Raw genomic sequence first — 20,474 nt, forward strand, 5'->3', positions numbered from 1 at the left:
AGCGTTGTCGTTAGGCAACGGTGAAGGCCAAAAATAGTCAGTCGAGAGGCATTGTTTGTAAGATTCACGTTCTTGACACATTTCTACAGCTCTGCTTTCGCAGCAGTATAAGTCGACCTTAATCGAGAGAACCGAAAGTAGGACAATTGAAGAAGAGAGTGAAGAGAGAAGATTTTTGAAGAGAAGAAGTGAGGAAGAGAAGGGAGAGAAAGAGCGTGACGAGGACTTTCTTGGCCATCGTTTTGCTTTTCTCGCCAGCTTAGTTACATCGAAAATTTGAAGCCGAGTCTCGTTCCCATTTGCCGTCTTTGCCGTTGCAATCGCCCTGCCCCTTTCCACTTAGCACCTTCCACGGTGCACTTGTTCGCCCTCGATGATCAATTTACTTCAGTGTCGCCTTCGGTTGTCCTTTAGGACGCCGAGCCGGCAGATGTGCTGGACCGCTGCATCGTGTGAGGCCTTGCGCCTGCTGCTTGCCTGCTGAACCTCCTCGAAGGCAACGAGAAGGAACCAAGGGTCGAGTCGCTCTCAGCCTCGGCCTGTTCCGCGTCCTCAAACGAGGCGAGGTACTCGGCCGGCTCGTCGTCCTCAGGCGTGCATGACAAGACGTCGCCCCAGAAGAGGATCTGGGCCTCCGATGTGAGCGGCATTGCTCCCGTCTTCGAGGACGACGACGAGGGCGAGGAAACGGGGGCTGAGCCCGTGTCCGTAGCTGCAGCTGCGGCTGCAGCACTTTCTTCACGACGCCTTTGCGCTCTCATTCGCTGCCGGTAGGATATGCGAGGCGGTGGAGGGAGCGAAAAAGACCGATCTTTGTTCAACGATTCGTTCTTCCCCGTACGCCCGGCGTGCTCGGACTCGAGCCGACGAAGCTCGTTGCATTTCTCGACCAGATCGGGCACGATGGGACTCGGCATCAACGGGGGTGGAGAAGGAGGTCGAGTGGAGCCTTCTGCTTGACCGGCCTCGTCCAAGGGCAGCTGGAGATGCGTCAGCGAGGCCTCGTCGGCTTGTGCAGCAGCAGAAGCATTGAGCGAGGGCGACGAGGGAAGAGAGGTCGACGGAGAAGGTAGCAGACCGCTGTGCTGCTGTTCGCGGCTGATCGCGCTGCGGCGATTGCGGCGTTGCCGAGACACGTTTAGCTCCTTGTTCACGGCCAGCGGCAGCAGGATGTAGAGCATCACCGAAAAGACTGATGTGCATGAGAAAGGGGACGAGGGAGAGGGCTCAGCTGGTTCTACTCCTCGATCGAGTTTCGTTCTGTCAACTCACAGAACCAGGCAACGACAGGATAGCGACAGATAAAGATGACGGGGCTCATTGGATCGACGAAGCGGAGCACTAAGTTGGGCAGCCAATGGCCCAACGTTATGAAGCCGATGACGACAGACATGATGGAGTCGATGAGACGGATCTCACGTAAGATTTCCACCCGTTTGTTCCCTCCCGTTTTATTCATCGTCTGGCCCAGGTCTACCACAATTGCCGTGGTGGTAGCCGGCAAATGCTTGTCCTTGTCTTGTGCTGTCGAACGGTGCGAGCCGGTGGTCGAGAGCGGAATCTCCTCCACGAGAAGCAGCTTTTGGCGCTGAGTGTGCGCGGCATACGCGCTGATGCCAAAGCCAAGGGAGATGAGGCCGGATACAACAAAGAGGATGACAATCCCGGACTCGCGAAATACTGTGAGGACGACAAGCAGTGTACGAGGGGGTGTATTAGGAACGCCAAAAAAAAGGATTCGAGAGACGCTACTACTCAACCAATCCACATGGGTCCGTCGAGCTTGTCTTGGTGGTTAATCTCGAACATCTGTGCGAGTATGACAGCGCATGCGTAAGCCTCGGCTGTGATGGCGAGAGCAAAGAAGTAGAGGACGGGCTTTCTGTACGTCTGAAGGAACTTGTCGGTGCATGTCACCTGCATGCGCTTGACAATTTGTATGAGGTGAAAAGCGCTGCTGACCATCAGCAGGTTGTTGAAGGCCAAAGTGAAGACGACATATTGCCATTTGTAGACATCCGAGTCTTTCAACGTGGGCGAGATGGCCTTGCTCCAGATCAAATCTCCAATGATCGCCGCAAGGGTGAGAGAGTTTGCGACCAGGATAAACACCGACCATTTGATCCACCGTGGCTCAGCAGCTAATCCGCCCGTTTGTTCATGGCTGCAAATGCGTGCAATGTGAGGACACTTGTAGCTCTGCTGAGACTGCTCTGGGACGCTCACATCCAGACCATGCCGATGGCGCATCCGCAGATGAAGACCACGACGCACCAGCCCGTCACCTGCAATTAGTGACGACGGGTAGGCAGGATTGTGTCAAAATAATGGACGAGACAAAAGCGTCACTCGGACCTACTGAGAGACCAGTTGACAGCGTCTCGTTACTGTCCATGTTGCTACTTCTCGTTGTTTTCTATGAGCGGCGGGTCTGTTCTGCTGGTCGTTGTATGATGACAGGAGAGAAATGAAAACGAGGGACGAGCGCTCGTTTGCTGCGCACCGGACCTTGTTGTCAGTGGTAATGACCCAGAGTTCACCCTGGAAGGTAGAAGTCTCGCGGCCAGCGGCACGTTCCATGTCCTTTTTGGCAGTCACGGTGGGGGGACACGCCTTGTTTGCCCGTCCTCGCACCTGCTGATGAAGCGACGAGAGGATGGACGCCGCGCCGCGCCGCGGTGTAGGCGCTGAGGTTTGCCGTCCACGCCTCCTTTGCCTTCTCTGCTTCCGTGGGTTTCCCTCCCACTTTCACACGACGACGTGCGGTAGATCTTCTTCACATCTTGTCTAGAGATACACACAGCTTTGGTATCAACCACAGTCATGCTGTGCTCCTTGCCTGCCAACCAGCTGGCAATGTCTATTTGAGAGAGGTCCTCAGCCAGATGTTCGTCCGTCCTCAACCCCCGTTTCTTACTCCGCAGAGGGTTGCCGAAGCAAAACAGCCCCGTCGCTACTTTAATTCTCGGCTTGCCCACCATGTTGGTCTCAGATCGGACGGTGCACACATGGCTTCTCTAAAAATCCCAAAAGTGACAACGTCGCGTGACAAAGTCGCACGACGGGAAGAAAGTGTGATGCTCGACGCGTCTCTTTGCGCGCCCGCGCGCCCTCTTTCGATGTACGCGCGCGCGAGCAGAGGAAAAATACAAAAAAGTTGGCTGGGCTGGGAAAAGTGACACAAGCGAGGGGGAAGGGGTGCGCGAGACACGTCCTTGCCTTTCTCGTGTATAGAGCTCGCAGCCTGTCGAGGGAGGCTACCGTTTCCGTCCCATCTTCTCCTTGTCCTCCAGCATCGCAGCCTCCCTCCATCTCCCTTCCTCCTTCCTTCTCTCACTTTCTCACGACTCTCTTTCATCATCGTAAGCGACATCACCTGAACACAATGCCCACCACTCGGGCGTTGAGCGCGCGGCTGCCTCTCGCTTCTGACGGGCACGACGACGCCGACGTTGATCCAAAAGCCGCTCTCAAGTTGGCTTTGCCCGGCAAGCAACCATTCCAGCCGCGAACATGCTCGTCACCCCTGCCATTTGACATGCAATCGACCTGCTCCGGCGTCAGCAGTGGGAGCAGCACGCGTCCGACTCGGCGACGTGCACCATCCTGGTCGACATCGTCCTCGGCCAAGAGCGGCTACTCTGCTCGGCGATCTTTTGCTTCCTCTTCCTCGTGCGTCAAGTCGACGCTTTCGGGCGACGACGATTCGCAGGAAAGCGAGGAAGACGAAGACGATGACGAACGTGCGCGCCTCGGCGGATGCGTCTTCGCGTCCGAGGCCCTCAAGAGGCGAGACGACAGCAACAAGGAGAATATCGCGCCGATCCGCGCATTCATCACGCAGCAGCACCGGCTTCTCCAGCAGCGCCTCGAACAGGAGGAGGGCGTTGCGAGACGGACGCGCGCAAGGACAGCGACGCCCATGTCGACGCGCTCCTCGACACCCCTCAGCTTGCCTCCGCGACGCGTCCCTTCTCCCTCGTCCTCCTCTTCTTTGTCTTCTCGCGCCTCCTCCTCTTCCTCTTCTTCTTCTTCTTCTTTGCGCACGTTCCGCAGAACTGTAAGCTCGCCCACTGTCTCGTTGAGCCCTCGAAAGCGGGTGCGAGGTGCGGCTGATGAGCAGCAGTGCAGCTCACCGTCAACGCGTGCTCGCTTCGAGTCGATGGCGCCAGTGACGCCCGGCTCGGACGAAGCTCAGGATAGCGCCAGCAGCTACATCTCGAGCCAATGCACCTCTATCTTTGACGTTGACATTGAGTCGCAGGAGAGCAGCCTCTCCTCGAGTTTTTCACGAGCGACGAGCCCGGCTCTTACCGAGGCTGAGGAAGTCGAGGTGACCAAGAAAGAGGATGAAGGCACGTCATCATCGCCCGTCAGGACGAGCAGCAACAGTAACGTCTTTGCCCATGCTCGCGCGCTACTCAAATACGGTGTCTCGTCATCTTTCGACAGCAGCAGCTGCGGTAAGGATAGCAGTGGCGACAAGAGCAACAACGTCGTTCAAGTTGTTGGCCGGGAAAAGGAAAGGGGTGCGCTGCAACGCTTCCTTCACCGTCGCTTCCACCTCTTTCCTCACCTCGAACACTCTGCATCTCCTCAGGGCGAGAGTCTCGCCGACGACCTCGACGGCGCCCAAGACTCGGGCTGTCTCTATGTATGCGGCTTGCCGGGCACCGGAAAGACGGCTCTCGTTCGATCCATCTTATCGGACGTCGCGGCAGCCAACTTTGGCAAGAGAGGACCTCGAATGGCCTTTGTCAATTGCATGTCGGCCTCGCAACCCAGACTCGTCTTCAACTTGGTTCTGCAAGCGCTTGGCGAGAAGATGCAGCCAGACGACGTCGAAGCAGAGAAGAGACTGCAGACTCTCATCAAGGATCCTTCTCAGCGCATTCTCATTGTCCTCGATGAGATCGACCACCTGCTCCGTAGCCGCGCCCATCAGAATGTCCTCTACCGCCTCTTCTCCTGGGGCGCTCTCTCTCCGCCCGCCTCGTCTTCAGGCACTGGTAACTCGATGGGCACCTGCGGCGTTGTGGGCATTGCCAACTCGCTGGACCTCACCGAGCGCTTCGTCCCTCTGCTCGCCAGCAAGGGGGCTGCCCCCGCGGTGCTCCACTTCCGTCCCTTTGAGGCAAAGGAAATCATGTCGGTCGTTCGCGCCCGTCTGGCAGGCCTCAAGGGGCGGTACGACGTCGATGAGGACCAACTGCGCGAGGAGGACGACATCATCGTAGAGGACGGAGAGGAGCCTCCGCTTCCCCTCTTTGTGCCTGCCGCACTGGAGCTGGCTTCCAAAAAGATTGCGGCAGCGACGGGCGACGTCCGAAAGGCGCTCGATACGTGCCGAATGGCCATCGACGTCGTCGAGTCCGAGCAGCGCCGCCTTTGCGCGCTGGACTCCGAAGAAGACAAGAAGCAGCACCTGCGCACCTTTACGCCAAGCACTGCACCAAGAGTCACACCGGCACATATTCTCAAAGTCCTTTCGGCCGTCTTGGGAAGCCCACAGCTGACCAAGATCCGATCGTTGGGCCTCCAGCCCAAGCTTGCCCTGCTCGCGCTCCTCGTTGCGCAAAAGAGGTCTGCAGAGAGTCTCTCGGTTCTCGGCTCTTCTTCTACCTCTTCCTCCTCTTCCCCCTCCTCCTCCGCCGAGTCCAGCGCCGCCGCGCCGACTTCTGTCACCCGGCTAGCAGACGTCGAGAGTACCTACCTGACCATGCTCAAGACGGACGGAGGATCATTTACAGCACTCGAACGGTCAGAGCTGCTCGACGTTTACGAGATGCTCGAGGTCCAAGGCCTGGTCACACTCAGTGCCACCGCGTCTTCTTCGTCGCCCAGCGGCAACATCAAGCGGCAGCTCAAGGCCGCTGCGGCAGACGCCGTGGGAAGTCGCGCCTTGAGACTTGCAATGGGATCCGAGGATGTCTTGAAAGGTATCACGACGGCTGCCCCTCCTGTTGGAGCCGCAGCCGCAGCAACAGCAACGGCGTCGACTGCTGCCGCGACGTCCAAAGCGGTGCTCGAGTCCATCAGGCGGATCTGGTCTGTGGAGGAGGCGCGCATCAGGCGAAACAAGGGCTGGGAAGGCATGCAGGGCGATGCCGACGAAGAGCGCAAGAGGATCCTCCGTGAAGAGCTCGGTGGGGGCCGAGGCGCCCAGGCCAGCTTTTGATCTACGATCATCCTCATGTCAATGCTTTTCACTCTCTTTTCATACATTGTCGTTACCGTCATAAGATATTTTCTCATCGCAATATTCTCCTTACCTTGCTACGTCGTCCGTCTACCTCTACGAATCTAACGATCATTCTCTTTTCTCTCGGCCCTTGATCTTTCTCATCTCCATTTGTTGATTGAGTGTTGAGGCAGAAGAAGAGAGTCTTTGACATTGAATGAACACGAGAGCCCTCCCTTTCCATGCAAGCTGAGTCGTCATGATCTAGCCGTCGATTTCCATCCCGTTGTACCCCATAGCCCCTGCCCCAACCGCATCAGCCCTGACACCATTTTCGACCTCACGATAGAGCGCATTCCCGCTCCTTGCCTCCCGGACCAGCGCCTCGAACCTCGCACTGCTCGGCGCTGCCCCGCCGCCCTGCTGGGCCTGCTGGATCGGCAGCCGTTCGAGGGCAATCATGGCGCGGAAGATGGCGCGGTGCAGCTCCGTGCTCTTTTCGACTTCCTGCTTCGTCGCTTGGTCCCGCAGCTTAACCTTGAGCGTAGACGTCATTGGCTCGACGAGATCATCAAGGTCTGTGTAATGCACCGCTGCTCGTCAGCACGCGAAAGGTGGAAGAAAGCGAAGATGCAAAAAAAAAATACTCACGCTGGGAGATGTGGGCAGGCGCTAGTGCGACCAGCCTGACGAGCATGAGGTAGCAGAGGACCTTGATGCCGTCATCGTCTGTCAGGCCTGCAATGACCCTGCTCAGTAGCTCCTCGATCTTGATCTGACCAAAGCAAGTGTCGAGGAGCGTGTACATCGTCTCAAATGCATTCTTCCTCAGCTCCAATCCGTCGTCCATCGTGACCGTGAAAGGACCCATGGTGACTTTCCGGAGAAGCTCCGGCCGGGGAATCGTCTGTTCGTACATCGAAGGAAGCAGGACGGAGAGGTGGGAACGGATGAGAGAGGGCTTGTGATGAGCGGCCGAATTAAGAGCGAACATGGCGTGTCGGCGCACGTCGAGGTCGTCATCCTTGAGCAGCGAGAGGAACTCGACCATGGTCGGTGCAAGCTCCACATCGTACTGCGAAGACTCCTTGCCTGTCAGCGTGTAGCGAATGGCGGCAATGACGGCCGCACGAGTCGTCGCTACCGGATCGTGGAGACGGCCCTGAAGCTGAGGCAAGTAGCGCGCCGGGTCCGTCAGGGTGAGCCTAGCCAAGCACTCGGCCCCGAGATTTCTCGTGGCCTCGTCGGTGGTGTTGCAAATGTCAAACAGTGGAGCCCAGATCCGGTTCGCGACGACGCTGAGCTGCTGTGCGCTCCCGTGCGATATGAGCTCCTTCAGCGCGCTCAGAGCCAGCAAGCGGCGTCGGTTATCTCCTCCGGCCATCTGCTGCTCAATGACAGGTAGGAAGGCTTCGAGGTTACCCACGGACATGTTGCCGACCGCAAAGGCCGCGGCACCCTTGACCTCCTCTGCCTTTGCCTCGAAGAAGCTGAGGACCATGTCAAAAAGTGCTCTCCTTTTTGCGAAGTCCTCCAGACGGCCCACTTCACCCAAGACAAGGAGGTTGAAGTACAGCTCAGCCTCAGTGTGCGACGACGCGTCGTTGATGACTTGAGAGGCTGACTCGATGACTGAAGCTCCTGCTGAAGGGTTCGCCTTAACGACAGCACCGATGCACTGGGCTACCGTCGAGTTGATGTGGGTGGCCGAAGGCGAGCTTGACTTCTTGACTGTCTGCAACGCTGCCATGAGATTTTTGAGGACGTCCTGCGTCAAGCTGGCATCGACGCGTAGCATTGACTGAAGAAACTCGAGGACAGCCTCCAAGCCTGGGCCCTGGAGCAATGGAGAGCGCACCATGCTGTAGATGGCTGGAAGGATTGATGTTTGGACGCCACTGTGCGCCGCTTGATTCGATGCGAGGATCAGGTTGACTGATTGCAGGGCCACGGGCACGAGAGTAAAGTTGGACTCGTGGGTCAGCAGCGGCTCAATTTCTGTGACGATGAGATTGGCAGATGCGGCGGCCAAGTGATCGCCAGACCTAACAATGAAGTAGACATGCAGTCAGCTCCACATGCGAATTGACAATGTCAAGTGAATGAAGATGCCCACCTTTTCAGCAGCGACGCGAGACAGTCAAAGGCTGATAACTTGAGCACACGATTGCTCTTCCGCAGCAGAGTGGCCACCTCGTTGATCGAATCCTGCACGAAGGTGTCGAACATCTCTCCGCGGATGATGGGCGACGAAGCGACTTCGGCAACAACCTTGACAGCAACAAGGCGCGTCACCTCGTTTCGAAGCCGGTCAATGAGCAGAGGCAGGGCCTCTTGCTGCTTGTCCGACAGATCGTCGCCGGCATGGGCAAGCATGGTCCCTAATGTGGCGATACCCCTTTCCTTGACCTCCTGGTCCGAGTCGCTCCGCGAAATGCGCGCTACGACCGCGGTATACATGGCCTCGATCGGTTTCTTGTAGTTGCCCACGCGCGGCGCCACTCCTGAAGAGGTGATGACATCGCCTGGCAATGGTCGCAAGACGATGACGAGCTGCGAACAGACGCTGAAGGCTTCCGTGGTGTCGCGCTGCGAATTGCCGTCGATGGCGGAGACGACAAAGGAGAGCAGGTTTGGCAGATGGTCTTCAAACGTGCGCGGCGCATGGCAGCGAAAGAGGAGGCGTAGGAAAGAGAGAATTTCGGCTTTGAGATTAGCGCTCGGTCCGCTTGCCGCTTCTGCGCCCTTGATCGCCCTCTCTGTCTGACCAACGAGCAGACCGATGTGAGCGTCGAGACCACCCCCGAGGACGGTTATGAGCTCGCGTAGGACGGCGTAGCTGGAGAATCTCGTCGGCATCGATTTGGACACAATCTGCTTTGACAGCGCCTTTGCAATGGCCGGCTCCAAGTTCTTGAGCTGAGCTCTCGGGCTTGACGAATTGACTTCAGCCTCAATCGCTTCTCGCTTGCGTTTCAGCGCGCCAGGGGACGGTCGCATCACCTCAGTGGCTTGTGCACCACCTCCAAAAATCTGCACTTGTCGCAAGAAAGCCAAAAAGGTGCTGAGTACCTCGAGACGCACACTCTCTTCCCGCTCTGAGAAGCGAGAGATGAGGGTAGGTGTTATCGCAACGGCGAAAGAAGAAAGCAATTCGGACCTTGTCGTGATAGTCGTGTGGAGCACCTTTGCTGATGCTCGACGGACCTTCCAGGAGAGATCGTCGTCGTCCGAATACCTGTAAGAACGAATCAGCTTGCTGCTGCGATGTTCATACGAAGGCAAAATCGGAGAACCCACTCGTCATCGATAAAGTCATCATCTTCGTCGACGTCATCATCCTCTGCCATCTCCTCGTCTGAGTCATCGTCGCCACCTGCGTAGTTTGGGTCGTACTTGATGAGCTCAACTGACAACTCGACGATCTGAGTGACGAATGGAGTGACTTCCGTGTGACACCGCAGCAAGATGGACTCCATGGCCTTCAAACAGCGACAGTCAGCTACCTTGTCAGTCGGTGCTTGTCATCTGGCGTCAACATGAAGGTACCCACCTGCAAGCAGACCTCCCGCAATTCATCGTCCTCCTCTGCCCTGGCGCTCGACGTGATAGCGAGCACTCTTGGCATGAATTCTGGGAGCCGCCTGCCTAGCCTCCTGGGGCACGTTCTCGCCAGCGTCCCCTGGAGCTGAACGACAGCCTTGACGACATCTGTGCTGCTCTTGTTGTCCACGAGCGTTGCGGCGATGAACTCGGCCAGGCCTGTGAAGACCTCGGAGGTCGAGCAGGCACCCAGAGCGCCCAGGCCAAGCATCGCACGCTTTCGCACTGTGGCTCGAGTGTGGCTCAGGGCGCTGAGGAGCACCTGCGAGGCGTTTACCTGCAGCTGTACGTTGGTTGCGACGATTGCTGAGAAGCGGGTAAAGTAGTCTGCAATGACATCGAGGGAGTCGATGAGGAGCTCTTGCGAGGCACTTGGGTCCGAGATCTGAGCAAGGAGCCGGGGAACAAGCTTGTTTCCGGCCGAGACGGCCAGCTCGCTGTCGGCTGGCACTTCTGCCATGACGGTCTTGAGGCCCAAAGAGGCAATGTCTCTCAGGTCCTCCTCCTTTGAAGAAACATATTCGACGAGCCGATCGACGATGGTCTGCATCTGCTTGTCTCTTACTGTCTTGACGAGGATGCCCAGGCTTCGAAAGTGCGGCAAGTCAATACTCGAGACTCGTCGATATGGGAGAGAGACCAACGCACCACTTGACGCTCATGTTCTTGACCTCGCCATTCTTGTCCTTGATGAGCTCTAATACACGCTCAATCGACTTCTCTTGCATGACAGGCCCAACAGCGTTGAACGTCTCCTTTCGAGCCTCGTTCATCAGGTCATTGAGGGCCATGTACCTATTGCGCACACGCGGTCAGCTTCGTCCTCCGCGGAGCGAGAAATGATGCAGGGCTTACCTGAAGTCGGCGTCCGGGGACTCCATCTTTGTGATGAGATCTTTCGTCAGCCTGTATCCTTGCGAATTATTCCAAAGCTACTGGAATTGGGGCATTTACCTTTTCAAGGAGCACGACGACATCGTGCGGTGCCCGCGATGACATCTTCTTGCCTCTTCTTCCAAGCCCACTTGTTCCGTCCTGCTCAGCCCCTCTGTATACCTCTATGCCGCCGTGTCGCCAAGGCCGGGCTCTCTGCTCTTCGCGTGACGCTCAGACGAAGGACCAGAATAAGGGAGTACCTGTGCGCCCGAGTCACTGCAAAAGTGATGGTGTGATGATGGTGTCTCAGCCAGCGTCACGTCGCACTAGAAACCAAAGTGTCGCCGACGCGTGACCGGGAAGACCGTCACCACAAGGTGCGTGTGTGGAGGCATTTCACGAATCCTGACTGCTTGCTTACTACACCTTGACATAGAAACACACACGCACATTCACACATAGAGACACCATGGAGGCGCCCGACGACATCCGCACCCGCTCGCAGAGCTACCTGACAAGCTCCCTTGAGCTTCCTCCCTCGCTCGCGACGTCTCTCGAGGCGGCGCTCTTTTCGCTCGCAGCGCCCGAGGAGCCGCAGGGCGACCCGACGGGCAACGCATACAGGCAGCGCGTGCGGCAGGTCGCGCTGAATCTCCAGCAGAACCAGGAGCTGCTTGGCCAGCTTCGGTCAGGCAAGGTAAGCGTAGATGAGGTGGCGCAGATGGACCCAGAGGAGATGAAGACGGTAGAGCGAGCGGGCGAGGACAAGGCGCTGAAGCAGGAGGGTGAGTACAATTGTCTTGTCATCTGGACTTCTTCTGGACTTCTTTCCACTAACGGGCAAATGGGGAAGCAGCACTCGAAGGCTCTCGTGGTCAAAACTTCCTCGTTCCCGTGGGCGCTACAGGAGGTCAGCAGGCAGCCCCTGCTGCATCGGAGGAGCTGTCACAGGAGGGCGAAGTGGGAGCGCAGGAGGCAAGCCTCGGCGAGGAGGGCGACCAGAGGGTGCGAGCCCAGCCCAAGATTGCTGGTCTGGAAGGCATCGAGTTCGAGTCTGGCCTGTAATGCACGAATGTAGTAGTAATGTATTATCGGAAAGAAGCCCGTAGCTATGAAGATGCCGTGAAAGTAGGCCTAGGATGACGACATGAGTCTAGAGAAGAAGAGGTAGGCAAACAGAGCCACAATCAGTGGAATGACCGCCCGTGTCCGATGTGGTTGCTGCTGCTGTTGATGTTGATGTTGATCTTGATGTTGCACTTGTTGCTGTTCTGGTTGCTTGTTTATCGGTGCTGTCCGTTCACTTTGGACATTTGTCGTCGTTGTCATCGCATTTACTCTGGGGCCTGGTGCTGCTTCGTCAGTCGAAGCGGTGGCTTCCACCCTCTGGCTGCGCACCTTGCCGTTGTCGGTCTTGCCGTCATCGTTGCCCTTGGGCACAGATGACGGCGTCTTCTCTACCTCGCCCATGTTGGGCAAATCCTTGATTCCTTCACCGCTGTACTCTGGGAAGAGCTGCTTGAATCGTCGCTGCTGAATGTTAAACGCGTGTGACCGGGCTGCCAGCGTCTTTCGATCCTGGGGGGATACCATGACGGATCCCGTCGTCATCTCATCGGCGCACATGAACGACAGTAACCCGACAAGGCTTCATACGGCTGTCAGTGAACCACCTGACGTTATGTGGGAATGACTCACATGTTCGCGACGCTCCAAGCCGGGTTCCAAGAGCCTGGATGGAAGTCACTCATTGACGTGCAGATCTTGGTATCGGTGTGAAACCGGCCTGAGGGTGTTGATACCTTGATGCCGCTGTGAATGAAAGTTTCAGCCCCCACCTATTCTTCGTACGGCGACAGAGCTCATTCCACTTACGGAGGCTTGAAAGGGTAGTCGGACGGGAAAATTAGCTGGCCCCAGTACTCGCCGCCGAAGTAAGGCGTATCAGGCGGTCCACGCAGTATGAAGTGCCTGTGACCAACAAGGTTCTTTCAGCGTTTATCTCTTTGGGCGGGTGATTCTGTGAGTACAACTGACCATTCAAGGACGTTGTCTTCGCGCGGGCGGGCGTAGCAATAGGGCGGAGGATCTCGGTCCATCATCTGCGCTTCCTTGCCAAGCTGCTCTCCATTCTTGTCAGTGGAACGTCAAAGCGCCCATACATCAAGCGACACCTCACCCTCTTTGCGCCAGCTTTGGTAGCCATCGTGCCCTGTTGCGCTGTCTGTGGCTGGCGAAAGCGTGGGAGATGAGTTACACTTTCCTACCAGGAAGGGGGCTATCTTTCCGGTGGTCGGCCGAAACAACCGCCCCTGCAAAGCTAAGTTGGTTGATATTGCCAAACTCAACCACGTTTTCATTGTTGTCCCGGTTAGCTTAGCGGAAGAGCGTCTGACTTTTATTCCAAGGGATTTCTGCGTTCTTGACAAGTTCGCGAAATCAGAAGGCCGCGGGTTCGATCCCCGCACTGGGAGTCTACCTTTTTCTTCACTTTCTCACGCACCTCCACTGTTTTGTTTTTGTTTCGTCCTTTTTGATCACGACGGCGAGGACGACGACAAGCAATGACGACGCAAGAAGACACACTAGTATGAGCCAAGGCATCAAGCCGAGCCGGCTGCGTTTCAAAGCGAAAGCGCCTCGCTCTCCCGCAGAAGAAGCTCAGCTCCCACCGGACCTGCAAGAAGATGAAGAGGAGATTCTGCAAGCGGCATCCCTTGATGCTGGTCCATCGGTCGCAATTCCCAAGCGATGGCTCGATGCGGCGAGGGAGGGTGATGGTCGGAGGTCCAAAATGGCGGGTGGTATGCATGAGATGGACGAGGAAGAGTATGCTGAGTTCGTTAGGGCTGGTCACCATTCTAGAACTGGAAGAGGGGCCGAGGAGAGAGAGGAAGAGGAGAAGGAGAAGAGCGAAAAGAGGGAGAGGGAGCAGAGAGATAGTGAAGCGGAAGCGGAAAATAGACGCAGAAGGAGACGACGAAGGAGACGAAAAAGAGAAGAAAAGACACGAGCAAAGGAGCAGGAGACCAATCATACATCAAGCCGTCAAGCCTTTGACGGGCAATGGTCCCTGGGAGTGCTGAGCAGTGTGCAAGACGTCCCGTGGCCTGTGCACCCTCCATCATCTCCACTCAACCGTATCAACATCGACCACTTTCTCTTCTCTGGATCTTCTGAGTCCGCAGGCTCGCGCCGTCTCCGGACTGCACTCCGTCGGTTTCACCCGGATCGCTTTCTTCAGGCCCACACCTTCGCCAGTGAACAAGCCAAGGACGAGATTCTCGAGAAGGCAAAGACAGTGGCACAAATACTGGCAGACATTGTTGTCGACCGTCGCAATCAATAGGAATGCCAATTTCTACTACTACTGTACTGGTAACGTTTTGTTTTTACTCCCGTTCGAGCAAGAGGTTTTTGCACTTTCGACTGGTGAAGGATAGACGACGAGGAAGGGTGGGTAGGGGAAAGGAAGAAAATACAAGGTGAGAAGAGATGGTGAGGGGGAAAGCAAAAGGTGATGATGATTGTGATGATGATGAGCTGTGTATGTCTGTATCTAGAATGATGAGAGGAGCGAAAGCAACTGCGCCTTCCTTTTTTTGTTGGTGAATCGTACGGTCGTAATCTGGGTAAGAAGTGAGAAGATGGCGCAAGAGAAAGAAAGAGAGAAGCACTTGAGCGTTCAACGTTTGTTGGCCCACATCGAGCTCTGCGTGAAGCGACTCCTTCTCGGCGAAGCAGCCCCACCGGCAGCCGTGTTGGGACTCGCTGCGCCCGGCGACACAGGACTGAATTTGGGCGAGCTGGGGCTGTACTGAGGCGAAGCTGGCGAGTACTGAGGAGAGGTGGCCTGGAACGCCGGGCTGGCCGGCGACCACTTCGGAGAGCTGGGGCTGTACTGAGGGGACGTGGGACTGTACTTGGGGCTAGTCTGTTGACCCATGGCCGGTGAAGTCGGGCTCCAACGCGGCGACTCCGGGCTAAACTTGGGGCTCGTCGGCGTGTATGCCGGCGACACAGCGTTGCCACGGGGACTTGTAGGAGACCATTGCGGGCTCGTCGGTGCACCATACGCAGGGCTCGAGGGGCTGAAAGCCGGGCTCGCGGGCGAGTACTTCGGCGACGTACCCTGGAAAGTGGGCGATGCAGGCGAGTAGGAGGGCGACGTCGGGCTGTACGACGGCGAGGTGGGGCCGAACCCGATGTTGGGTGACGTCGGGCTGTACGCATTGCCAGACCGAACAAATGGACTGACAGCCGCCGGTGACGCCATGTAGGCTGGAGAGGCAGGACTGTAGCCGCCCATGGGCGACACAGGCGAGTAGCCCATTCCAGGAGAAGCGCCTCCCAGCGGCGTTCGCATGGGCGTCTGGCCAGGAGCAAGGTAGTCGTTGAACTCGTAGTTGGCCTGCGCAAGAGGACTGAACGCTGCTGCATCCTGCACCTGATAGTCGTAGTTTGTAGCCGGGCTGGCTCCATCGTAAGGCGTCATCATGCCCATCGGCGTCTTGCTGCCCATGGGGTCCAACTGAGCCTGCATGGCAGCCTGCACGGGCATTCGGTAGTCGACGATGACATCCTTGAGCATCTCGACGTCGAGCTGCACGTTGAAGGAGCCCGTACCCATGGGCGCCATCTGGCCAAGAATGACATTTTCGGCCACGCCGTGGCAATCGTCGACGTTGCCCATGGCGGCCGCCTCCATGAGAATCTCGACGGTCTCCTCGAAGGTACACCGCATGAGCGCTCCTTGATTTGTCCTGTTGATGCCGTGCCTCGTAATTGCCATGAGGTGGCCCTGCGTCGTCATAAGGTCGCAAAGCAGCGCCAGGTGGCGGTAGTTGACGTAGGAACCGTCAAATTCGATGACGTTCTTCGACTCGCGCAGGACAGAGTTGCGCGCCGCTTCGATGCCAAACACTTGCAGAATCTCAACACAGTTGTTGGAACTGGTGCGAACCGTGTCAACGCCATCGACGGCCAAAACCTCTCGGAGGTTGCTGCCATCTGTTTCAAGGATCCACTCGCGCACCTTGTCCCAGCCACCAGTGACGGGATCAACACGCTGGTGCACCTTGTCCTGGTGGACAATGAAGACCTTGCGGATACCCTTGACACCCTTGAGGTCGATCGCCGTGAGCATGTCTGCGGCCAAGACCTTGAGGAAGTCATTCTCGTCGCCGTCCTGACCCGCGGCCTTGTCGACATCATTGTCGATGACACGGATTCGCAGGACAAGTTGTTCAGCATTGTCTTCTGAATGCATGACGAAAACATCATCGCTAAACGTCTGCGAAATCTTGGCAGCCACCTCGGCCATGGTCAGGTTTTTGTCAAGCATCTGAGCGCGATCCAAGACCAAGCGCAGGAGCCAAGCGGACTGGCGGTCCAGAGTCCGCTCGACATCCTCATCTGGAATGGCGAAGAAGGCCTCGACGAAATCCTTGTCCTCCTCGATATCTGTTGAGGTGGGGTCAGGGTCGAAGTGAATCTCCACCGCGCTCGTCACGGTCTGCAACGTCGTGTGGGTCAGGGCCGTTTGAATGATCTTGGCCGTCTCCTCCGATTGGCTGTACTCTTCCGTGAGGTAGACGCTGAGCGAGGGTGTTTTGATGTTCTCGGCGCAATTGATGATCTCCTTGAGACGAGGCACACCCAACGTCACATTCTTGCTCGACACACCGGCGTAGTGGAACGTGTTGAGGGTCATTTGCGTCGCCGGCTCACCAATGCTCTGCGCCGCCAGTGTTCCGCACATCTCACCCGGGTTGGCCACCGATCGTGCAAATTGCTGCTCAATCTCGCCCAGTACCCAGGAGAAGGCTTCGCGGTTCAGGCGAAGGAACTCGATGACGTTTCTCGTCGAAAGGTAGGCACGAATATGGATCTTGAACAGGAGCGTCGCATTCTCCTGTGCTGCTTGACTGATCTGGTCCCGTCCACGAACAACGATGAGCTTTTCCAGCAACTCGCGGACGCCAAGGATGATGTCGCGCGGCGACAGATCCGACGGCTTGCGTGGGTCGATATTAAATTCCTGCCTAGCGTTGAGACACAGTCTCGAAACGTTCATCGGCAAGTACGCCTCGCCTCGGTGGTCCCTGGCTGCCTCAGTGCGAAGCATTCTCCTGTCCCACTCGAGCTGAGCAAACTCCTCATCGAGGAGATCCTGAAGCTCCTGCGACCAGTCATCCAGTCCAGCCTGCAGCGTACCCTTCCTAAAGCCAGCCTCATTGAGGTCGACACGGAAGCGGCGCTGGAAGTCTGCATCGTTGAGGGTGTGCGTGAGGAGGTGCTGCTTCTCGATCATGGAACCGTCCATGCCATCCTCGCCATAGGCAAATTGGATGACGGCATTGGTCGAGTTGCGCACCGTTCCGTCGTAGCACACCATTACGTCTTCCAGGGCTTTGACGAGCCTCCTCTGGATGTATCCCGTCTCGGCCGTCTTGACGGCCGTGTCGATGAGACCTTCTCGACCGGCCATCGCGTGGAAGAAGAATTCCTGGGGGGTAAGGCCTCGAAGATACGAGTTCTCAACGAAGCCGCGCGACTCTGGGCTAAAGTCGTCCTTTGTGAAGTGGGGCAGAGTACGGTGACGGAAGCCAAAGGGAATGCGCTTGCCCTCGACCGACTGCTGTCCGACACAGGCTGACATCTGGGAGATGTTGATGAAGGAACCTTTCGAACCGGCAATGACCATCTGCTTGACGTTGTTCCAATTAGGCAGATCTTTCTCGGCACGCGAGCCCACCGTGTCTCGGGCCTGATTGAGCTCTCGGTTGACCTTTGCCTCGAATGACTCTCTCAGCGTCATGCCTGCCTCTGGCTTCATGCGATCATGTCTCGCGTCCTGAATGTACTTGTCCACCTGACCCTTGGCTCGAATGATCTCTTCGGTGATGAAAGTGGCGGTAGCCTTGTCCGCCACCGTGTCACCAATGCCGATGCTGAAGCCATTGTTCAGCAGCCAGTAGTTGACGACACGCTGGGCACCGCCGAAGAAGTCTCGACAGATCTCTGGTCCTCGCTCTCGGAAGATGATATGGATAAGGCCACCAGCAGCAGAGCCGACAACCTTCTTGTTGATGACACCATAGAAGATCTCGCCGTTTTCGATGCACACACCATCGTCGGTGACGTTGTTTTTGGAGGCCTTGAGGCTGTCGCCCAAGAAGACATTAATGCCCTTGGGGATGCACATCGACAAAATTTGCTTGCCAGACCAGTATGGCTTGGGCTTGATGACGCACGGCATGGGCACCACACCGTTCCAATCCGGCACCCAAAGGAGGAGGTTCTGGACTTGATCGTAGTCCATGAGGCAGTCGCGGAGCGTGAACTTCCTAATACCGCACAGGGTGTCCTGAACGATGCCCATCACAGGCTTGTTGGCCTGAGGTGAGACGATCTGCCGAGGTACCCAGGCGATCTGGCTCAGCTCGGCGCGCGACTCCTCACTCTGGGGGACGTGCAAGTTCATTTCGTCACCGTCGAAGTCGGCATTGTACGGCGGAGTGACCGAGAGATTGAGACGAAAGGTAGAGAAGTCCATGAGCTTGACGCGGTGGCACATCATGGACATCTTGTGCAGACTCGGCTGTCGGTTGAACAGGACAAAGTCGCCGTCCTTGAGATGCCGCTCAACGGTCCAGCCGAACTGGAGCGCCATGTCTGCCCGCCGGTTGTATTTGAGGTCGATTCGCTCACCCGTGTCACGAATGACGTAGCGTGCACCTGGCCACTCATTTGGACCGTTGCGGACAAGCTGCTGGAGGTAGGAAATGTTGTATGGAGTAACTCTCTCCGGGTAAGTGAGATTCCTCGCAATGCTCTTTGGCACTCCGACTTGGTCCAGCTCCAGATTGGGGTCACCAGTGATGACAGTTCGTGCCGAGAAGTCGACACGCTTGCCCATCAGATTACCACGGAGGCGACCCTCCTTACCCTTGAGACGTGCTCGGATCGACTTGACGGGCCTTCCTGACTTTTGCATAGCCTGAGGGATACCTGCAATGTCGTTGTCCATGTAGGTGGCGCAGTGGAACTGCAGCAAGTCTTCAAATTCGCCCACAATGTGTGCGGGAGCACCCTCTTGTTCGAATTTTTTCAGCTGGATGCTGGCTTTGATGATGTCGGACAGCTTGTACGTCAGATCGTCCTCGCCCTTAGCCGAGCCACCCTCCGCAACACCTGGACGGACCGGCGGTGGTGCGACAGGAAGGACGGAGATGATCATCCACTCGGGTCTGGCCTCGTCGATGGAGAGGCCCATGATTTCGATGTCCTCATCGCTCATCTTCTTGAGGATCTGAAGCGCTTCCGATGCCGGCAGCACCTTCTTTTCTGGCTGACCAGCCTTTCCTGCCTCTCCATCCTCGTCCTCGTCCTTGCCCTTCTTCCATTGCACGTACATTTTCAGTCCCTCTCTCCGAATCACGGGCTGCGAGTGGCCACATCCACCATGACCGACAGGAGGCTCGAGATCAGGGCCCGCCATGTCATCCTCGTCCTTTACGGGATCGGCTTCGCAGACAAGCTTCTTGGAACAGAGCTGCCACACGCCCTGGAAGCGCCGTGCCCGTGCATGCGCGCTCTTGCCCTGGGTTGACCGAAGGACGCTGGCAAAGACAGGATCGGTCTGAAGATGGAACCAGGCACGCGATAAGAACAAGGCCGTGCTCGTCATCTCAATAAAGAGTCACCCACCTCATCGAGCTTGAGTTTGCCACAGTGGGTGCAGACGCATTCAAGAATCTTCTTGACTTTCTTGATGAAGCCGATGTGGTATACTGGTCTGGCCAAGTCAATGTGGCCGAAATGACCGGGACAATCGTTCATCGATTCGCCACAAGTCTGACACTTGTAGTTGCGGTCTGTCGTACCCAGTCGTGGGTCTGAGAGGCCTCCCACCATTGTCTTGCCCGTCTCGTCGCGGATGTCAGGCGACTCGATCTTGAGAACCGACATGCTGCGGATCTCATCGGGGCTCATGACGCCAAATTGGACCTCCTTGACGGTCCGCTGCTTAGCGGCCGACTCGGTGAAGCGACCATGGGCAGCCATGATGGGCGGTGGTTGGTGGATGGAAGGATTGGGAAGTGAGTGAAGAGGGCGCGCCTCGCGGATATCTGTCTGTCTGGTCTTCTGCAAGAAGGGCTGGCTTTCATCAGCGACTTTGTCTCCAGAGATCATCCGCTTCCGCCGATGACACTAACATTGTCGCCAAACCCTCGCACAGTATAGAAGCGATCGACGACGACGAGGGCAAATCACACAGTGTACACCGCAGAGCGACACCTTTCTCTTTTTTTTGCTTCTTTTGCTCTTTTCTTCCGAATTGCCAATGATCCTTCCTTCCTTCCTTCTTTCCTTCCTTTCTCCCCTTCTCCACTCCAGCGGCCAACCAGAGACGATGCTCTTTTCTGTCTCTTCGCCCCCGTTGCGCTCTCCTCTTTTTTTCAATCCCGTTCTGGCCTTTCGAAAGGAAATCGTCGCTTTTCAAGCCTCTGCCTATGCCCTTGATGCCCTCAAATTGCCCTCTCTTTGGATGCGATTTGGCCACACGACCAGCGAAGGTGTGCTGCAGAAGGGATCGGCGTCGTTCGACGACAAGGGTGACGTAGAGGAGGCGAAGAAATCGCAGAAAGGAAGAAGGAGAGGAAAAAGGAAGGTGGTGAACGGGGGGGTTACGACGATGTAGACGGAGAGAGGAGAGAGGAAGGGGGAAAAAACGAAAACGGGAGCAGCGCGCGCGCCTGGCTCTGCTCTGCCCTCAACCGTCGAAAAGCCAGGAAAAACGCGTTCAGAT

General features: G+C 56.8%; 8 protein-coding genes and 1 non-coding gene across 9 annotated transcripts; 4 read left to right on the forward strand and 5 right to left on the reverse strand.

The window, feature by feature from the left end:
• Positions 1-410: 410 nt before the first annotated feature.
• FA10DRAFT_290084 (hypothetical protein) lies at positions 411-2,395 on the reverse strand (the record flags this gene model as incomplete). Its single annotated transcript, XM_025524335.1, has 5 exons — positions 411-1,192; positions 1,273-1,680; positions 1,761-2,164; positions 2,227-2,285; positions 2,360-2,395. 5 exons carry the CDS (start codon positions 2,393-2,395, stop codon positions 411-413), a joined length of 1,689 nt encoding a protein of 562 aa, XP_025380192.1.
• A 1,838-nt stretch (positions 2,396-4,233) lies between these two features.
• Positions 4,234-6,312, forward strand: FA10DRAFT_11614 (P-loop containing nucleoside triphosphate hydrolase protein). Its single transcript, XM_025517899.1, has 2 exons — positions 4,234-4,529; positions 4,601-6,312. Exons 1-2 carry the CDS (start codon positions 4,350-4,352, stop codon positions 6,176-6,178), a joined length of 1,758 nt encoding a protein of 585 aa, XP_025380193.1. The 5' UTR covers positions 4,234-4,349; the 3' UTR covers positions 6,179-6,312.
• Positions 6,206-10,972, reverse strand: FA10DRAFT_263716 (TIP120-domain-containing protein). Its single transcript, XM_025520338.1, has 8 exons — positions 10,739-10,972; positions 10,640-10,665; positions 10,433-10,579; positions 9,735-10,371; positions 9,482-9,663; positions 8,298-9,419; positions 6,833-8,226; positions 6,206-6,759 (listed from the first exon to the last, which is right to left on the reverse strand). The coding sequence occupies exons 2-8, from the start codon at positions 10,663-10,665 to the stop codon at positions 6,446-6,448; spliced, it is 3,822 nt and encodes a 1,273-aa protein (XP_025380194.1). The 5' UTR covers positions 10,739-10,972; the 3' UTR covers positions 6,206-6,445.
• Positions 10,973-11,079: 107 nt separating this feature from the next.
• FA10DRAFT_263717 (hypothetical protein) lies at positions 11,080-11,769 on the forward strand. Its single transcript, XM_025520339.1, has 2 exons — positions 11,080-11,445; positions 11,517-11,769. The coding sequence occupies exons 1-2, from the start codon at positions 11,130-11,132 to the stop codon at positions 11,723-11,725; spliced, it is 525 nt and encodes a 174-aa protein (XP_025380195.1). The 5' UTR covers positions 11,080-11,129; the 3' UTR covers positions 11,726-11,769.
• A 97-nt stretch (positions 11,770-11,866) lies between these two features.
• On the reverse strand, positions 11,867-12,913 carry FA10DRAFT_263718 (UBC-like protein). The gene is made up of 6 exons (XM_025520340.1): positions 12,840-12,913; positions 12,698-12,780; positions 12,536-12,631; positions 12,359-12,472; positions 12,059-12,308; positions 11,867-12,006 (listed from the first exon to the last, which is right to left on the reverse strand). The coding sequence occupies exons 1-6, from the start codon at positions 12,864-12,866 to the stop codon at positions 11,995-11,997; spliced, it is 582 nt and encodes a 193-aa protein (XP_025380196.1). The 5' UTR covers positions 12,867-12,913; the 3' UTR covers positions 11,867-11,994.
• Positions 12,914-13,025: 112 nt separating this feature from the next.
• Positions 13,026-13,134, forward strand: FA10DRAFT_t3. Its single transcript has one exon. It is a non-coding gene; the product is annotated as a tRNA-Lys (tRNA).
• Positions 13,135-13,205: 71 nt separating this feature from the next.
• On the forward strand, positions 13,206-14,084 carry FA10DRAFT_263720 (hypothetical protein). Its single transcript, XM_025520341.1, has one exon. It carries the CDS (start codon positions 13,251-13,253, stop codon positions 14,007-14,009), a length of 759 nt encoding a protein of 252 aa, XP_025380197.1. The 5' UTR covers positions 13,206-13,250; the 3' UTR covers positions 14,010-14,084.
• A 93-nt stretch (positions 14,085-14,177) lies between these two features.
• On the reverse strand, positions 14,178-19,908 carry FA10DRAFT_11751 (beta and beta-prime subunits of DNA dependent RNA-polymerase). Its single transcript, XM_025517905.1, has 3 exons — positions 19,882-19,908; positions 19,373-19,802; positions 14,178-19,304 (listed from the first exon to the last, which is right to left on the reverse strand). Exons 2-3 carry the CDS (start codon positions 19,727-19,729, stop codon positions 14,346-14,348), a joined length of 5,316 nt encoding a protein of 1,771 aa, XP_025380198.1. The 5' UTR covers positions 19,730-19,802; positions 19,882-19,908; the 3' UTR covers positions 14,178-14,345.
• FA10DRAFT_247054 (hypothetical protein) lies at positions 19,726-20,447 on the reverse strand (the record flags this gene model as incomplete). Its single annotated transcript, XM_025519438.1, has 1 exon — positions 19,726-20,447. A coding segment is annotated over one exon (271 nt), but the record flags the coding sequence as incomplete, so codon positions are not given.
• Between the last annotated feature and the right edge of the window lie 27 nt (positions 20,448-20,474).

The sequence above is a fragment of the Acaromyces ingoldii genome (assembly GCF_003144295.1).
Source record: "Acaromyces ingoldii strain MCA 4198 unplaced genomic scaffold FA10scaffold_1, whole genome shotgun sequence".
NCBI classification, from domain to species: Eukaryota; Fungi; Basidiomycota; class Exobasidiomycetes; order Exobasidiales; family Cryptobasidiaceae; genus Acaromyces; species Acaromyces ingoldii.

What these genes read in the sequence shown, in the direction of transcription:
- FA10DRAFT_11614 (XM_025517899.1), top strand. Translation starts at nt 4,350, where the DNA reads ATGAAGGCACGTCATCATCGCCCGTCAGGACGAGCAGCAACAGTAACG. An exon ending in TGGCCGGGAAAAGGAAAGGG is followed by an intron (nt 4,530 to 4,600) that starts GTGCGCTGCAAC and finishes GCATCTCCTCAG; the next exon opens with GGCGAGAGTCTCGCCGACGA.
- FA10DRAFT_263716 (XM_025520338.1), bottom strand. Translation starts at nt 10,665, where the DNA reads ATGGAGTCCCCGGACGCCGACTTCAG. An exon ending in GATGACTTTATCGATGACGA is followed by an intron (nt 9,420 to 9,481) that starts GTGGGTTCTCCG and finishes TCGTTCTTACAG; the next exon opens with GTATTCGGACGACGACGATC. An exon ending in CTCGCGTCGCTGCTGAAAAG is followed by an intron (nt 8,227 to 8,297) that starts GTGGGCATCTTC and finishes CTTCATTGTTAG; the next exon opens with GTCTGGCGATCACTTGGCCG.
- FA10DRAFT_263717 (XM_025520339.1), top strand. Translation starts at nt 11,130, where the DNA reads ATGGAGGCGCCCGACGACATCCGCACCCGCTCGCAGAGCTACCTGACA. An exon ending in CAAGGCGCTGAAGCAGGAGG is followed by an intron (nt 11,446 to 11,516) that starts GTGAGTACAATT and finishes ATGGGGAAGCAG; the next exon opens with CACTCGAAGGCTCTCGTGGT.
- FA10DRAFT_263718 (XM_025520340.1), bottom strand. Translation starts at nt 12,866, where the DNA reads ATGGCTACCAAAGCTGGCGCAAAGAGG. An exon ending in GAAGACAACGTCCTTGAATG is followed by an intron (nt 12,632 to 12,697) that starts GTCAGTTGTACT and finishes TGTTGGTCACAG; the next exon opens with GCACTTCATACTGCGTGGAC. An exon ending in GCTTGGAGCGTCGCGAACAT is followed by an intron (nt 12,309 to 12,358) that starts GTGAGTCATTCC and finishes AGCCGTATGAAG; the next exon opens with CCTTGTCGGGTTACTGTCGT.
- FA10DRAFT_263720 (XM_025520341.1), top strand. Translation starts at nt 13,251, where the DNA reads ATGAGCCAAGGCATCAAGCCGAGCCGGCTGCGTTTCAAAGCGAAAGCG.
- FA10DRAFT_11751 (XM_025517905.1), bottom strand. Translation starts at nt 19,729, where the DNA reads ATGGCTGCCCATGGTCGCTTCACCGAGTCGGCCGCTAAGCAGCGGACC. An exon ending in GCAAACTCAAGCTCGATGAG is followed by an intron (nt 19,305 to 19,372) that starts GTGGGTGACTCT and finishes TTCCATCTTCAG; the next exon opens with ACCGATCCTGTCTTTGCCAG.